This window comes from Sinocyclocheilus grahami, unplaced genomic scaffold, assembly GCF_001515645.1.
Source record: "Sinocyclocheilus grahami isolate Dianchi unplaced genomic scaffold, SAMN03320097.WGS_v1.1 scaffold36.1, whole genome shotgun sequence".
NCBI classification, from domain to species: Eukaryota; Metazoa; Chordata; class Actinopteri; order Cypriniformes; family Cyprinidae; genus Sinocyclocheilus; species Sinocyclocheilus grahami.
This window is the reverse complement of record NW_015505215.1, coordinates 2,363,927-2,381,812: the sequence shown is the minus strand read 5'-3', so window position 1 is coordinate 2,381,812 and position 17,886 is coordinate 2,363,927. Positions and strand designations below refer to the sequence as shown.

General features: G+C 41.7%; 1 protein-coding gene across 1 annotated transcript in view; it reads left to right on the top strand.

Annotated features, from left to right (window-relative positions):
- The window catches only part of LOC107581564 (transcription factor 7-like 2), a 70,999-nt gene that overhangs the window by 12,145 nt on the left and 40,968 nt on the right, over nt 1-17,886 (top strand). Inside the window, exon 4 of the mRNA XM_016267170.1 lies at nt 16,938-17,039. Coding sequence (XP_016122656.1) covers nt 16,938-17,039 — 102 coding nt within the window. The remainder of the gene's footprint in view (nt 1-16,937; nt 17,040-17,886) is intronic.

Genomic DNA, 17,886 nt, shown 5'->3' with positions numbered 1-17,886 from the left:
TTGTGTTTTATGAAATGGAAAATGTTAGTGTTATGTTATGGTGTGGCTTGTACCCCAGTGGTTAAATGTAGATTTACTGCTCCAGTGTTGGGCCGAGGAACTGCTCCCATCTGTGGCATGAGGTCTAGCCACCCAGCATGGAATACGACACTCTGGGTCCCAGCCAGAACATGCACCGATCAGACATACATTAACACCAAGCAACACAACAGGTGAGCAATCAAGCCCTGCTGCAAGCCAAGAATACAGGCTCCAAATATTTTTATTGAATTTCTTATGGCCTATGGCTCATATAGTCATGACTCTGACTAAGTTTGGAGTTTTATATTAATTCTGTCAAAAACAATTGTTTGTTTATTGGCACAGAGGTATGTCTCTTTCCCAAACGATGTCGCAAACTGTAATTTATGTTTAGGGACTGATTGGGAGATTGCATAGTTTAACGCTCGGGGTGCTGTGGTCTGGGACTCTGGAAGAGGCAACCGCTAATTGTTGACAGAAGCCATGGGCAGAGGAAAAGAGACAGACGCGTAAGTGAGTGAGAGAAAGAATGAATGGGCTCTGGCAGCAAGGTTGTGGACTGAAGCTTGGTGCTTGGTTTTCAGGAAAGAGTGGATTCTTGGGATGTTCCCCAAAGACAAACGGCAGTGCTGAGCAAAGCCCATAAACCAAACACGCTCCCTCTTTTAAGAAAAGAACTCTAGTCACTTCTCAGTTGCGCTTGTTATGTGGTTTACCAAACAAAGTTGGTTGGAAATGTCTTGTCCGGTAGAGGAATCATATTTTTTTGTTTGTTTTTCCCAACTGATAGTAAGGTTCTGCATTTGCTCACACTGATTAGAATATTATTCATTTAAAACAGACCCGACTTTCCACTTCCCGTCTTCACGCCTTCTTGATCTCTGTCACAGATGCTCGACAGGAGGGCACATCTGCTTTCGCTAGCTTCACGTGCAAATCCCGCTTGGCGGTGTTGTTGTGTTTTGCTATAATTTAGCAAATAACATCAGTAATGATTCAATTGGGCATAAAGTCATTGGGTGACGGCCTGTTTGCCATCTGTCTGATGGGATTACTGTTTCTATGTAATTAAAAGTGTGACCCGTGGGGAGGATGGTGGAAGGCACGAGGCTGAGTGGTACACCCGCTAAAAGGAGGAGGAGGGGCAGCCTAAGTTCAGCACTAAAGATAGTAGGTGCAACAGAGCGCTGCAGAAGTGCCAAGCTCTTTACATGGATGTGCACATGTGTGTCAAACCCCTGGCTCTTTTAACTTCAATTTAGTTGAGTAGAGCAGACACCCAAAGTCTGAATGATCCCTGTGTGCAGGCAGTGTGTCGGAGAGAGGTGGGGATGCGGGCTCCTGCTTTTACTCTGATTTCACCTGGGGTTTTGTTTGGACTCTTGAGCCTCAGTTTCTCTTGGACACTTTCCAGAGACTACAAGCCTGGCTTTTTTCAAGGCTCCCTCAAAACTAAAGTGAAAGGCCCTGGTCAGGCCTGGAATTGGATTTCAGATTTGATCTTGTTGTGCGTACTAAACAGAACATTAAAGGCAAGGACATGGTACCTAATGAGTGGATACATGTCTGGGTGTGTTTGAATGATGCATCCCTGTCACTGCCAACAACAAATCAACAACATCCTTGTTTATTTTTTTATCTTTTATATCTTTTATACACATACTTACATATACTATATGTATTTTTTTGTTTTTATTAAAATAATAATAATAATTAAGATGAATATATATATATATATATATATATATATATAAATTGTAGACTATTATTATTATTATTTTAATTGTATTAAATGCTAGTAATAATGGTAGAACTATAACAGTGATTATATAAATAATAAATTGTTTACATATTTTATTGTGTGATATTTTTTCTCGCAAAAGTATAAAAGTATAGTAGGCTATATAGTACAAAAGTAAAGTATATCTATGTCTCTCCAATCCTATAATCGTGCACAAACAGGATGTGGGTCTGAAAAAGACATCAGAAAAGTAACCAGAAAAGACAGGATGGCGCGTCTCGATCATTCCGTCCGGCAGAAAAATAAAGTTTGGTGAAGAAAAAAATTGCTCAAACAAATAAAAATAACTGGTTTAATTAGCATGGCAGGCTATGGCGCTGACTTGGTGTGGTTGACCGGGCATGACCGAGGTGGCACTGGCCAACGTACAGGGAAATTACAGGGTGCCCAGGCAAGAAATAGAGCCAGTGCTGCCTCCCTCTCATATTTCGCCATATCTCTAGCATAGCTACACATTTTAGCATGCAATAACCCTTGGCCTGTTTTCTGGACCTCTTTGTCTTTTCCCCCAACTTCATTCTCTGTCTGCTTTTCTCATACAGCCTCTTTATTTATGCCTTTTAGACCTTTTCTTACTTTCTCCTCCCCTGCCATTCCGTCTTTCTCTCTCCTCCCAGTGTGCACTCTGATTACCTCTCCAAACTGGCAATAAGTTGATTGCTTTACAGAGATGATGTAAACCCTTGCCCTAGGGTACATCAGGTTGGCTTTCGCCTGCTTTATCTTGTAAAGCCTAAATTAACAGCTGGTTTGGTTTGAGTTCTTCTGGATCTGACTAAAGGATTAGGCCTCGTTCTCATGTGAGTCAATCTGGTTTGATTTATTGCAGGTCTATCAAAAAAGATCAATGGAGACCCTTTTGAAAGTAAATCCTTAATCGCTCTTTGCACTTACGTGTCATCATTGTGAGTTTTCTCTCCCTCTTTCTCTCTCCCTCGTTCTCATTCCCTGCCTGTCTTCCTCTGGCTCCCTTTTTTTTTCCGCCTTTTTTTCCGTCTCATCTCGGGAACACGGCGATCAAGAGAGTCAGTGGTATTTTGTTGTTATACGGGATGGATTTTTTTACTCTCATTAGCCGTCCATCACCGCAGCTCAAATTGAAGCCCAGCTTTGCCGGCACAGGCCCCGATGGTGACACTAAATACGATAGGCAAATCTACCTATACGTGTCTACACATCCCAATGCCCGCAAAACCTAGGGATGAATGAAAGTATAATCATTTTAAAACATGGGCCCTCATTTTTTATTTTTCTTACTGTCATTTTCAGCTGTACCTTGCAATCAGACTGGTCAAGACTGAACAAGGTGCACAACTAAATGGGGCCTTTCTCTCTAAAGAGGAGCAGCATTTAAGTGTATCAGTTCACTGTTTACAGAAGTCCCAGCATTATTTTACATGTTTGTTTGTTTTGTTTTTTTCATAAGGAAAATAATGTAAAGTTAAATATGAAGTCGTGAAACAGAACACACAGGTCTTAAGAAACATTTTGAACTCTACCGTTGCATTTTAGAATTGTGATGTTCATTGTCTGATAAACTAGTGAGAGGTGGTGCAGTCCAAAAGGCCAAAGGTGTCTGGCTGGCACAAATTTACATAATGACAGCAAGTGCAGATGACCTGGAAAGTGAAACGGGATCTGCTTGTCTTTAATATTCCTCCCCTCCCATTCCCACTTTCTTTCACTTGTTTCTTCTCTCCTCCATTCTTTTAACAACAGGCCTATTATCCACGCTCATTTTTTCCTCCCTCTCAAGGCCATGACTCTTAAAGAATCTGGTGCTGGAGCGGAGACACTGGCATGGCCTGCCTGACGGGGAGCCACACACACACTCTGACCCACTACGACCGGTAACGGTGGTCAGAGACAGTATCTGTGTGTCCGTTTGAGAAAAGGATCACGTATGCTGTTTTCAAACACAGGTGAAGGGGAATGAGTAAAATGGTCAGGATTGGAGAGCAGTATATATGATATCGTTGTGTACAACCTAGTGAATGTTTGAGAATTCAAGGTCCAGAGAAAATGTGACTTTTTCTTTTCCTCATTAAGTGATCCTGTACCAAATGATACACTTATGATCTCAAGGACCTGCAAAAGCCGCATATAAAAGTTCTTAAAACTGTAGGGTGTCCTACAGTGATTTTAGGTTTGAGAAGGATCATTTTAGTTAATGAGTTCATTCATTTTGTTTATTTCAATGAACCTTTAAAAAAATTATTTATTTGTTTGAGTAATCACTCAAGTGTTCACAGAAGTCCATACATCATTTTACGTGTATTATTTGATTGTGCAATGAATATTTAGTTAAAAACAATACACTATAGATGTTTTCAAATAAATTAAAGTACAAAAATAAAAATGATTCACTGATTTGTTCGCACAACCACTCCAGTGTTTACAGTAGCCTCTGCAACATTTTACAGTTTTTTTGGTAGTCATTAATATCATTAATATTTATCAACTCATAGATGTTTTCAAATAAATTAATTTCAAATATAGATTCAGTACAAAGCTCATGTTTTGCTATTTAAAAAAAAAAAAAATCTTTCAAAAGAAAACTTATCAGGCATATTAAACATCAGTATTCCTGCAGCATTTCTTCTGTTTTCAGTACCGTCCCCCATTCATTCTTTGCAGACACAATTATTTTGTATTGTGGCGTGTGTGATTCTGCATGTGTGTGTGGTGCTGAGAAAAGCTCAGGCAGATCGATGTCAAGTTCAGTTGTGTCCTCCTCCCTGGCTGGCAGAACAGGGCCGAGGGGCCGAGTAGGCAGGAGGGAGTGAATTAGGGTACGTGGGAAGGAAGGGCTCGCTGTCAGCCAGACAGACCTCTTAATCCTGTAGCTCTGGGGAAAGGGTGTGTGTGCATGCACGTGTAGACCTATATTTCTGCATGTATGTGTGCAAAATCTTCAAGCAGGGGTTAGTTGGTTTAAACACACCTCAGCTGAGCCTATTGTATCCATATGTGTGGGTCTTGTGCCTGTCTTTGTGTCGGTTTGTGAAAGACAGCATTTTATGGCCAGTGTTTGTAAGTCAGACGTCTTATTGTATATTTATGTGAGTATGACACAATGTATGAGAGGGAAAGGGGGTGGAGTAGTGGATCTATCGGTGAGATATCATACACATTTTGCACCCACAAGCCTTAGCCTTTCTCTCGGCATGCCCTCATTGTTTTCAACACTTCACTGTAAAAGACCCAGAAAGGAGTGATTGCATCACCTCAGAGTTCCTTAAAGTAAAGCACACTATTTAGCCACATTCCATACAAGCCTGCTGTCTCTAGCTTGCATTCCCACCCTCTCTCTCTCTCTCTCTCTCTCTCTCTCTCTCTCTCTCTTTTTGGCATAGACTTTTGCATATATCATGGGCTGCCAGGCTAAGAGCCTGGGACTTCCCCACGCCACACTCCAAGCCTTTGATCCCTTGCTTTGGAGGTAACATCAAAAGGAGAGGCATAGAAAGGCAGCTACTACTGTGAAGTTCAATGTTCAACTTGATGGCTTGGCTGAGGGCTTTTTTTCTGTGCTTCTTCCCCCAGCTGACAAAAACACACAGTTTGTAGCCAAGGCTTTTTTTCCAGTGCATGTTAACCTTTATAGAACACATCTGTAAAAAAACAAAACCCACCCCCAAAACCATATAAATCTGCATGTCCGTGTCTTGCAGCCTTGCATGAAGGAGGCTTTGGAAATGGAGCCGGAGCATTGTTAATGCAGCGTTGCGATGAGTTGCATCAAGTAAACAAGTAGATTGGAAAGAGGATACGAGGCAGAGAAGCCGGCTTCATGCAAGTTCAGGTGCACACGTCATCAGCAACTGTCAGTCTGTTATAGGGTGAATCAAAGCTTTGTAGGTTGGTTTTCAGCACACTATTACTATGAAACAAATGATTATCAGCTTGATGTTGTAATTGAATCATTGTTGTTTATTAAGGTCATAAAGCTGCTATCAAACTAGAATTTCACCTCGTTCATGTACATGCAAACACAGGACAACAAAAACTCAAACTCAAGTGAAGAATAATTTTTTGATCGGCACATCGGAATGTAGAAAAGTAGAAGTAGATGCTGTGATTTCACATTTTGAATTGGTATTTTTTGTTTATATATTTTTAATTAATATATTTTAAATATTTATTACGTTTTTAAATATTGTATATTCGCAAGTTGTTCCAAATCATTTCAAGCGGTAAGCTTTCGCATCTCTTAAACTTAACATCCAAATCAGTCCAATCATGCAATGTGACTGAATGCAGTCTACTGTGGAACAGGCTTTATTTTAAAAAGTGTTATTAAAAGCACATTAACTGCGAAAGAGACTGTTCTCCAGGTGTGTTCTGTGCACACGCTCTGAGGCGGCGCTAACACGAACAAGCAAAGTATGTGGAGTATCAGGCATGCGCATAAATGGTCAAATATACACAATAATATGTCAAAATGTCTGTCTTGCCAAGTATTTACATAAAGACAGTCAGTTATGTCTTAAGTGAACATAAACAATTTGGAAAGAAATCGGATGCATGTCGGTATATTAGATCCGTGCATTCGTTCTTAAAGAGACAGCAGCCTAATAAGCCTACTGCTGTCTGTATCATTAGTGTTAATCAAACAACAAAAGACAGATAAAATCACTCACTGCTCTTGAATGAATCACTTTATAACTTTAATAAGAAGCAACGTATATTTGATTTATACAGTGATGCAGTGTTTTTAAAGTTTAACTCAGGCTTTAATATCCATTTTGGTTGTTTAATGCAATACTGTGTTTTAAATTGTTCAAATAGTTAGCCTAAAGTCATAGGCTTGTTCCACTCTAGATATTCTCAATAGTACATCTCAAAACTTAGATCGTGGATCGTGATTTTGTGTCACAAGATCGTGATATGATATTTTGGGAAGATCCCCCACCCCTGTTTTGAATGTAACATGTGCGTTCCCTTCGAACTGGAATCATGGCAGAATATCCAGTGAAGTCCACTTCGCAGGGCACTTGAATAGAACAAACCTCTGAAGTGATAAGAGAAACATACACAATGTTCAGAGCGGCGGGTCGCGAGGAACAGGATTAAGAACCGCTGCTTAATAGCATTGTGTCCCAACAACTAGGTAAAAACGTAGCGCTAAATCACCATTCAACAGACTCAAGCTACCACCGCACAAATTAGTTAGCAACTTGTGTCTAACACCGCTTGAATGCGGCTGCCTGAACAAGAGACCTCCTTACTGAAGTGAAATGGTTGGCTGGTGTCACTATCTCGCGAACGCAGCGGCAGATCTCCAATAAATTCGGGGGATCCCTTCAGCTCGAGGAGCCCTCTCAAACGCCGTCCTCCGCATGTTGGTAGCCCCACAGGATCGCCAGATCGGTCGGTGCTCAACCGCGACTTTTAACTGCCCGTAACTCCTGGACCCTGGGGGCTATCGACGTGGGGGTAGTCTCATTCGAAAGGGGCCCTCAAGACATACACTCGATTCGGACTTCAAAAGGGTTTCTTGAGCTGAAGGGATCCCCAGAATTTGGTGCGGATCCGCCACGCCGTTATGGAGATATAGCCGTTCAAATTTTCAATGGTATTCCATACACTTTAGCTTTAAAGCGTTTCAACCAAGATCGCCAGTAGCAAACAATGGAGCGCACTCTGCTGGACAAACGTAATCAAATGTAATTACACCATTTACAAGCATTTTATCATGCGTTTTATGTTCTGTAAACAAAATTTCATATCGGTGGCATATCGGCGGCATATTCGCCGATACCAATATATCTGCGACAGCCTCATATCGGCCGATAAAATCGGCAAAACGATATATCAGTTGGGCTCTACATTATAGCACAGGTGCATCTTATGCATTTTATAAATAGACCTCTTAGTATGTTCAGACTTTACATGTCTGGCATGTGTTACTGTTTAGCTAAGATTAGAGATTAATTTTCACACTCATCCTGCATTAGTTTCAGCTGTGTCCAGCTACAACTAACTCTAATCACCACATGTGCACACAGATAGACAAAAAGAAAACCTGCAGCTCATCTGTGCAGAACTGAATCGATCATTAGCGAGAAGGGGAAAGCATGTTTCTGCTGGAGCTTTTGGATTTGAATAGAGCTTATACAATGTGAGTTTATTTTTGCTTATCCTTGTCCTAATGCACTGTCACCCCTCTGTTTGTGGTTCCAGAAGACAGGTTTGTGGTTGGCCCAAGAGAGACACAGAGCCAGAGAGAGTTGCTTAAAGAGTGCATTAAAGATTCAGCAGTAATTGCTGTGTGTGGTGGTGTCTGTTGCCGCTGTTTGTGGATGGATGTCTGCGGTAATTAACAGAGAGGTGGAGGAGGGGTTATGTGTATTCGTGGGGGGGGGGGGGGGGGCCATGATCTCCGCATGTTGGTAGCCCCACAGGATCGCCAGATCGGTCGGTGCTCAACCGCGACTTTTAACTGCCCGTAACTCCTGGACCCTGGGGGCTATCGACGTGGGGGTAGTCTCATTCGAAAGGGGCCCTCAAGACATACACTCGATTCGGACTTCAAAAGGGTTTCTTGAGCTGAAGGGATCCCCAGAATTTGGTGCGGATCCGCCACGCCGTTATGGAGATATAGCCGTTCAAATTTTCAATGGTATTCCATACACTTTAGCTTTAAAGCGTTTCAACCAAGATCGCCAGTAGCAAACAATGGAGCGCACTCTGCTGGACAAACGTAATCAAATGTAATTACACCATTTACAAGCATTTTATCATGCGTTTTATGTTCTGTAAACAAAATTTCATATCGGTGGCATATCGGCGGCATATTCGCCGATACCAATATATCTGCGACAGCCTCATATCGGCCGATAAAATCGGCAAAACGATATATCAGTTGGGCTCTACATTATAGCACAGGTGCATCTTATGCATTTTATAAATAGACCTCTTAGTATGTTCAGACTTTACATGTCTGGCATGTGTTACTGTTTAGCTAAGATTAGAGATTAATTTTCACACTCATCCTGCATTAGTTTCAGCTGTGTCCAGCTACAACTAACTCTAATCACCACATGTGCACACAGATAGACAAAAAGAAAACCTGCAGCTCATCTGTGCAGAACTGAATCGATCATTAGCGAGAAGGGGAAAGCATGTTTCTGCTGGAGCTTTTGGATTTGAATAGAGCTTATACAATGTGAGTTTATTTTTGCTTATCCTTGTCCTAATGCACTGTCACCCCTCTGTTTGTGGTTCCAGAAGACAGGTTTGTGGTTGGCCCAAGAGAGACACAGAGCCAGAGAGAGTTGCTTAAAGAGTGCATTAAAGATTCAGCAGTAATTGCTGTGTGTGGTGGTGTCTGTTGCCGCTGTTTGTGGATGGATGTCTGCAGTAATTAACAGAGAGGTGGAGGAGGGGTTATGTGTGTCCGTGAGGCTTTCTTTTTGGTGGTGGTGGGGGGTGCATTACTACAAAATCATTACTACAGTTTATTTGGAGGTGAAGGGTGCTCTTCGTGGGGTGAGGAGGAGAAGATAGGGGTCGCACCATCACCCACGGTGCTTTGCTTGTAGCTCCCACCGCATGACATTTCCTGGGTCTTATTGTCATCTGTCTCTCCTACATTTTAACGAGCTCTATTAACCAGTCCTTTATTTATTTATTTGAGAGCAAAAAAACGGTCTTGTCCCTGAAGGTAGTAATGTTCTCATGGACAGGTCGTTAGCATTGTTACACTTTGTGTACCTTATGTCAGTAACCATCAGTCGATTGCCATTTGTTATTAAATAGTGGAAAAATTACCCAATGGATACATCACTAACCACCAAAAGTACAGTAAAACATAAACCCTTCTGCCTTTTAAATTCAGGTAGTTGATAGCGAGATCGGTCTAAATAGACCAGCCTGTAGTATCTGTGCTACATTGAGCGCGTTTGATGTTCCCTGAGTATGGTTAGGTTTTTTGTTGTGGGGTAAAATCAGAAGGGTGTCCTGTGTTGATGCTTCTGACCTGCAACCATTTTGAATTTTGAGGCAGATAATGGTGCTCAGATACTCCCAAGGACCAGACCTTATGAATATGGAGTTTGGAGTGCTTCAAGGTTTATTTGTGTGTGTGTGTGTGTAGGTTGAAACCCGTTTGAAAGTTGTTGTTGCTGCAGGAGGTGAAAGTAGTCTTTATTTTGAACTTGAGAGTGTGCACTAGTGTGGCAATTACCTCGTCATGGTGGCCAGGGGTGACTCCTATCTGTACAGTAAAGCTGATCCACTGCCAAGTGTGTTTGTGTTTAAATGTGAGCTCCAAAGTCCAAACTCAATGTTAACTCAATAGGACCTATGAGCAGGCACACCTACCACTAAGCCCTGCGCCCAGGCTGAAGATCACGTAGCTGGTAAGTAGGTCACTGTATGAGATTCCACAGGGTAGGAATGAAACCTCTCTTGGTGTCGTAACACTGCAGGCTGTGTAATGTGCAGCTCTTGGGTGTGTTGCTAGGCCTTAGCTGCCTGTATGTCTCATTATGGGCCCTGCTGGAGGAGACACCAGCCGCGAAGACTAGAGCCTGCAGGGCTATTTATAGAGCACTCTAAGGGACCCATAATCACCCAAAAGAGAAAGAGAACAAGAGAAAAAAAGAGTAGAAGCAGGGGAACCCCCTTTTTTGCGAAATAATCCCAAAAAATTATATTTCAAGAGCCTTGTTAAAAGAATTGTAGCCGACCATATAAAATGTCAACTTTAAGACCAAACAGAAGGCAAAACAGACATGACTATTGGCAAATGTCATATCACAAGATTAATATTCATGAGCTAAACTGGTAAATTGTATGTCCTCTTCATTTTTCAGAGTGTTTCTAAGGCCCTTGGGTAGAAGGAAAACAGCATAGAAAAGACACATTTTGTTTATCTCTAAGAAAAGACGCAGCAACTTGTTCCTGCTTATATAGAAATATTAATGGATCAGCAATCTATGTAGTATTCCTATGGTGTACAATTCTATGTGAGCCTACATGGACTTTAATAGAGGAATCTCATCACTTTGTCCAACTGTTTCCATGAGAGACGGTTTGTTTGTTTTACTGCCTCCTCAAGCAAGGAGGACTGCTGGACTTAAAGAGCTAGTCAGGCTTTGAGGCTTGGCAGAACTTCTTTATGGCCTTACTTCTTGGTAGCATGTGCACATTAACACAGTACCCAACACAGTCTGATCACTTCAGGTGAATCAGCTGCTGTTTGACTAATACACAAGCCAACACCTGCTACGTAAACAGAACACAAGCGCGTCCATATGCGTCTCGTGCTACCGTGCTTGAGGTGCTGGATCATATAATAATAATTTGGGAACTGGGAATGTTTTAGCTAAAACTTTTTTGATCTGCCTCTTTAAATGGAAGAGATGCTTGGGTTCTTGCATTACTATGGCATTATAATAATAACCCCGAGACATTTTTTTTTTTTGTTAGTTATCCCTCTGAGGGATAGTAGAGAGAGCTTAAAATGCCTGTCATTATTGTATTGACAGTTTTTATTCAGGTAGCTAACTACAAACATATTAATAAGATCTAACTTAATAATTTTTGTGTTTAAATTCTTGTTCTGCTCCCATTATAGCACCCCTTGTGGCAGTGCTGAGAATTCAATGTGCATTCATGCAGTTTTGCACTATTTCGGAACAATACATGAAATCAAGCTTGTTTATCTCTAAGTGTCCATGTTCAACTACTTTTGTAGAGTATGTTTCAGGCATAAGTTTCAAAAGATGCCTGCCTTGTCAACTGTTTGGAGGATCGGTTTTAGAGGCAGGGTGAAAGAAAAATGTCAGTGGGAGTTTATTATGAAGAAGGCCAAGGTGAGAAGCGAGGGGATAGAGGAGATCAGGCTGGGGTCTCTGACTCTGTGCTGTCAGAGTGCTGAGAACCCCCCAGCGGTTCCAGCTTTGGAGTAAATATGGGCCCCGCGGACCCTCTCCCGCCCCGGGGCACACAAACCCCAGGCCTGCCCACATTCCAGCTTTATTTTCCTGGTTGCAGAATGCCTCAGGCAATCTGAGCTGGTGGGGTGTTCTTTTCTCTTTTTTCCTTTATTTACTCATAAAATGTGTATTAGAAGAACTAAGCAAGTGTGAAGAGCCTTCGTGTAGACTAACTTTCAGTTTCATCTAGTCTTGAGCTACTCCTCCTCCTCTTCCACCACCTCCACTCCTAGCCCCCACCTCCAACATGCTTCCATCCATCCAAAATGAAGGCTATTTGAATGTTTCAAGCAAACATACAAAGACAGACAGACACACACACACACACACATGGTTTCTCTATTTTTTCTCGCTCTCTCTACCTCTCTAGAGATGGGAGTCTCACAGATGGGCACATCCCTTCTCTTTGGATCAGTGAATTTCAAAGAGCCTATCTGGATCATTATTATGTCCTTTCCCCCCAAAATTTCTCCTCTTGAGAGAGTGAGTGTATTAAGAGTTTGTCTGTATGTATCCATGCTTGCCTGTTCCTCAGCACCTGTGAACAAAACAATGGGCTTTTTATTGTTGCTTGTTCAGTGGGAGTGGTATTTATAACAAATCTTATACAAACTTGTGTGGTTCTCAATGTGAACCTAGTAACAAGCACTTGTGAAAGCCTCTTAAACATTCTTTTTAGATTCTAAATTAGTGTTGCTGCTTTTATTTACAGAGAAAGGAAATAACAAGAAGATGGTGGAACCAGGAGATTACTTGATCAGCACTCGAACTTGGGACAAAGCACTGTGCAACATGTTAGAGCTTGCACACTACCCAGCAGGTCACATCTGATCAGTCAATTTCAGGTGTCATAGTCTAAATAATGTCTTGTTTCATTCTTGCCGTCAGCGAGAGGTCATTCTCTCACACCCTTAGATCACCCTTAGTATGTGGACATGGTGATGGTTAGTAGGGCTGTGCGATTTGAGGGAAAATATCAAATTGCGATTTTTTTGACAGATATTGCAATTGCGATTTGATTTGCGATTTTAAATTAGCAAAGTCAAGCTTCAGCTCAATATTGCCAATAATGTGCAGCACAGTATGGGAAAAAAACTATTATGCTGAAAAAAAAACAATTGAAACATCACAGAAATTCTTATAGTTTCCATTAAACCATTACAAAATTCCTTTTTGTTTTGGGCATTATTCCAATAGGAATCTTTTTTGTTAGTTGTCTGTCATTTCGAAGCTTAAGTTGCATATGGTTTTCTTTAGTTTTAATTTGCCTAATTATCGATCTGACCCAGTAGACGCCATAATCCCACTCTGTCTCTCTTTTTTTAATGGTGGGTGTTTACGCAGTTGGCTAGAGCAGTGCTGATTGGGAAGAACAGATGTGCGCTCATTCTATTGGTTAGTAAGACTGCAACTCAAGGTAATATCGCGTCCATATCGCAGGCTTTGCGATTAGGAAATCGCAATGTCTCAAATCGCGATTTCGATTAGATTTTGATTAATCGCACAGCCCTAATGGTTAGGTTAATATTTGGATGCATGTGTCATGTGTTAGTAGCTGCATATAGCCTTGACCCCTGTGCACAGATGGTCTGGGATCTTTTGGGCCTTATTGAGCATCTCTAGTGGGAAACTGGCTCACCGAGTGCTTGCGAACCCCCTTCCACCCTTTTGTTTTCAGGTTTCCCTATGCACATCGTTAATGTGGCTGGAATGCTTTCTGATGCATTGGTTCATCCCATGCTGAAAGGCTGAAAATAGATCCACATACTGTATATCTCGAGCCTCTTTGACAAAGTAGGCATCTGATTTGTCTGATTGTGGAAAAGCCTTTGCTCTTAATCCAAAAACAAATCATACACACAATTTACATAGCTTAAATTTGGTTATCACATTCAGTTGTGTTTGCTCTTGTTTACTTACAGTTGCAAATGCTTCCATAATCCAGATGACTAGCTGTAGGCCTAACATTGTAAAGTGGATTTCTGGTTTGGAATGTTTTTCCATGAAAAGTAAAGGGGTTCTGCAAAGGCCAGGCTGCAAAATTTAGTTTAGGTGAAAAGATTTTGCCAGAAAACCTGATTAAGCAACTTCTGGTCTCTGTTGTTTTTTCACTCTCTGTCTTTCTGACTCCCTCTCTCTGTTTCTCCCGGCAATAGAGGGACAGAGGGAGAGTTCATCCCTTTGGGAGGATTTAGAGGGCTCCCTTGTCTTTCACTTCATCAGAGACAATTGAGTCATTCATTCCTATTGTAGCTATGCTGAGGCAAGGCAGGAGAAGGCGAGGCAAGACTTGAGGGTTTGCTAAAGGGTGGGGGAGGCAAAGGGGAGCCCCTACTGTTGGGGCCCCAGGACAGAGTAAGCACTCTGGGTACGTCTGAAGACTGAGGGAGAGGGTACGGAGTTCTCCGGAGCCCAAGAGCAATTTGTCACATCAAAATAGCACTTGAGTTACGTGAAAGGGGGCCTCCTAGCTGGAGAGTTTTTAGTAGGCAGAGAAGAGACAGGGGGAGGTCAGAGGTCATGGCCTTCTCAAAACCAAGTGGTACGTCCGTCAGCGGGCCAGGGGTGGTGTAGGGGGTTGGGCTGTGAGGGAACACTGCTGGGACTTTGGCACTGGTCTAGGCTCAGCTTTCCTTGGCATGCTTGTAAAACCTGCAGGAGGGATTAGACCAAGGGAAAGGTCTGAAGTGGATACGCCTGTCAGAGTACGTGCACTAAGCTTTCAGCTCCCACACTGGCAAGGTGTCACCTTTCACCCCATCCAAACTAAACTGCATAGCGGCGGAGCACAGGACATTACCTGGTCCTGCCTACCATGATATTACCTAGACCTACATGCACACACATTTCAAACTAAGACTTATTTATGAATATTACATGTTATTTTTGCATCAAACTTGAGCTGATCCCAACAGGTTCTTAAAAATTTGGCATTCCTGTCCACCTGTCAAACAGTAGGCTTCAGTATACCAGCAATTGTTTGACTAGTTGGAGGTGGGTATGTTCAATTCAAGGCTGAGGTAGAAGTCCAAAAGTCCCTCCAGGCTGGACCACAGGACTGCACCCTGCTGTGAATCCACCTCTAATTAGCTCCGATTCAGTGCTATTCTTGAAGACACATGAACAAACTACAGTTTCACTTCATGGGTACTTGCTTAAATGGTGAGCCGCAGAATCAGGCATTTTTTTCGCTCTTTTTCTGTCTTTGGCAAAGAATGTCCTCATAAGAAGAGTAAAATCTCAGAAGCCTGGAAAGGTCAAAAAAAACTTCAACGATAGGCCGTAAGAAGGGAAGGCGTGAAGCTGTTTGATTGGATAGAAGAGGACAGAGAGTAAGAGCTGAAAAGTTGACCCTGATTGGCCAGATCTGGTCAGACATGGGAATGAATTTGATTCTGATTTGTGGCTCACTTGGTTTTTTCAGTTGATTTGGAGCCCAGTGGTTGATGTCCTGGCAGCATCGGAGACCAAGTTACAAGGCTGACTGACTTGTCAGAAGTTTCCTTTGGGGATCTGATGAAGTATAGCACAGGATGCATTAGTCCTAAAAAGAGGACCATTTTTTATGTAGAGTGTACTCTAAATTCATTTTTCATGTTATGGGCCCAAGACTGCATCCAAAATTGCGCCAAGGTTGAGAAAATGAGCCCCAGCTGCTGTGTCTACCCCACATTTCTTTCTGTCTTTTTTTTCACTTCTGTCCATCATTCCTCCTTCCTTCCTTCCATCCTTCATTTCTTTGTTTCTTTCCTTTTTTCTTTCCCATTCCAACTTAAACGTTGCTTCCTTAAATATTTTTTCATCAGCCAAGCCCACATGCAAATCCACTCAACCCTCCAGTGTAGTAGCATAGATGGTTTGAATGCTTATTTGAATTTATTGTCATTGAACAGAGCAGCGGTTTCCAATGGTCACTTTTTTTTTACCTCAAGTGTATGTTGCTGTTCAGGTTTCCCATAATAACAGCAATCAGGATCCAGTTAACCCTTGACCTGTGTAGTACAACAGCCACACTTCAAGTGTTAGGAATGTGCAGACCCTCACACTTCTCCTGATGAGACACCCATGACTCAGATAGCCATAGAACCCTGAGTCCAAGTCACATGTTCACAATCAGCCGGTTGTTTCTAAGCCTCTATGGTTAAAAGTTCAGGGGTTAAGTTCACTTGCTGTGGGCTAATGGACTACGGACATTAAGCAAACCGGTTTTAGGACAGTAACAGCAGGTTTGTAACGGGCCCCAGCATGTGATCTCTAAATGAGAGGTCACTCAGGCACACAGGGTACATGTAAACGGGTGGTCTGCTGAGCAGATCCTGCAGGCCATAGGTGAAATCAGACATATGAATTCAGAGACTGTGTCTATCAGCCAGACTATATGTCAGAGTTCAGGGAGACATTAGAGGCAGAAGAAAGATGGAATGATATGCAGACTTCCTTTCACTGAGTCAGCTGGATAGGAAGCTCAGACTTTTACCTACAGGTATGCATATTAATGCAATATATTTTGGGCATATGCCTTTTGCAAAGAATATGTTCAAAATCTGTTTGCATATATATATTGAGGTCTCAAAAAATTATTTGATTTTACAGTTTAAATTAGGAGTTTGAAAATACCATGGAGATCTTCATGGGGATTGTGGTGATTATTTTCATCTGTTGGCTTTAAGAGCGATGTAAGGGTTCATGAAAGGGCTGTTTGCATGTGTACACCTCTGATAAAGTCCGGGTCAATCATTCATGGGGACAGTCGCTGCAGTGACTCAATGCCACACCCTTATTATGTGTACTGGTAAAAATGCTAAAGTCCACCTGGAATTCCAGAGGCCAATAAAACATTTGTGCCTGATTAATACAGGAAGAAGAATGAACATATTCACCTGAATGCATTTGAGTGTGTGGTTCAAAATGTGCTATTTTTGTGAATGACAAGCATAAGGTGTAAATGAATCGTAACACCAGTAGTTTCAATTTTCAAGAAGTTCCACCTCATGCATCATTCGATCTTGGATTGTTTTGACATGATTTCTTTTTTGTTTACTTTTACTTTCTATGTCACACATTTTTTTTCAGATATTTTAGCTCTTATGTTGTGTTTCCCTTTGTTTTCTGCATTGTTAACATGTTTTTCTTTTGTTTTTCTCCATTTTTTTCTTTCTGCCATCCAGTATCTACAGATGAAATGGCCCCTGCTAGATGTTCAAGCAGGAAGTCTTCAGAGTAGACAAGCACTTAAAGATGCCAGGTCACCTTCTCCAGCACACATCGTTGTAAGTAACACCCATGAGTCATTGCATTTACAAAGCTCTTTGTTCTACAGCACAGTCCATGAAAACCAAACTACTTCCAGTATCCTGTATTGTTGGGTTCTTTGGATCCTTACACTCCTCTCCTAATCCACAGCTGTCAATTGGTCTAGTGACCTATAAAAAAACTGTAGATCAGATTGTGTTGGAATATTATATATCACTTGGGTGCTTGTTTTGTAATGCGCTAGTCTGTCATATGGCTTCTTTGTGGAAACGAGTGTGAGATTTCAGTGTAGCTCAACAGTTTTTTCCCTTTGAATGGCACAAAGTGGCAGAGGGCAAGACTGTCTTTTTACAGTGGAGACGGATAATTAACGCCCATGCTAAGCATGGTTCAGGGAGTGAGTGTCTGGAGTAGAAATGCTATGTTTATTTTGCAGTTTTATACGCTGGATCCGCGAGTGCTGTTATCCATGTGTTTAACTCTAAATTTTTCACTCTTTTAAAATCTACAGAGTACTGACGATAAGGGCTTCAAGGTTAGCCACACGGCTGGGAAATAATTTTGATGTTAAAACATCACGTTATTGATTCCTTTCCTTGGACAATAGACCAAATTTGATTTTGGTTTTTCTATTGTGGTGCAGGAGTTTGGGGCTTCATTGCGTTTCCATAGTTATTAGAAACAACAGAGTGCCTCCAAGGTCTTTTTTAGGAATACAAGAGAATAATCCATCGAATCCAGGATAATATTCTGTCAGAGAGATAAACACATTTTGAACATACTGGATTCAATTTTATTAGTTGTTTTTACTTTAAATAGGTGTGGGTTGTTTTGGTTGGTTGTTTACCATGTTATTGTGGTATA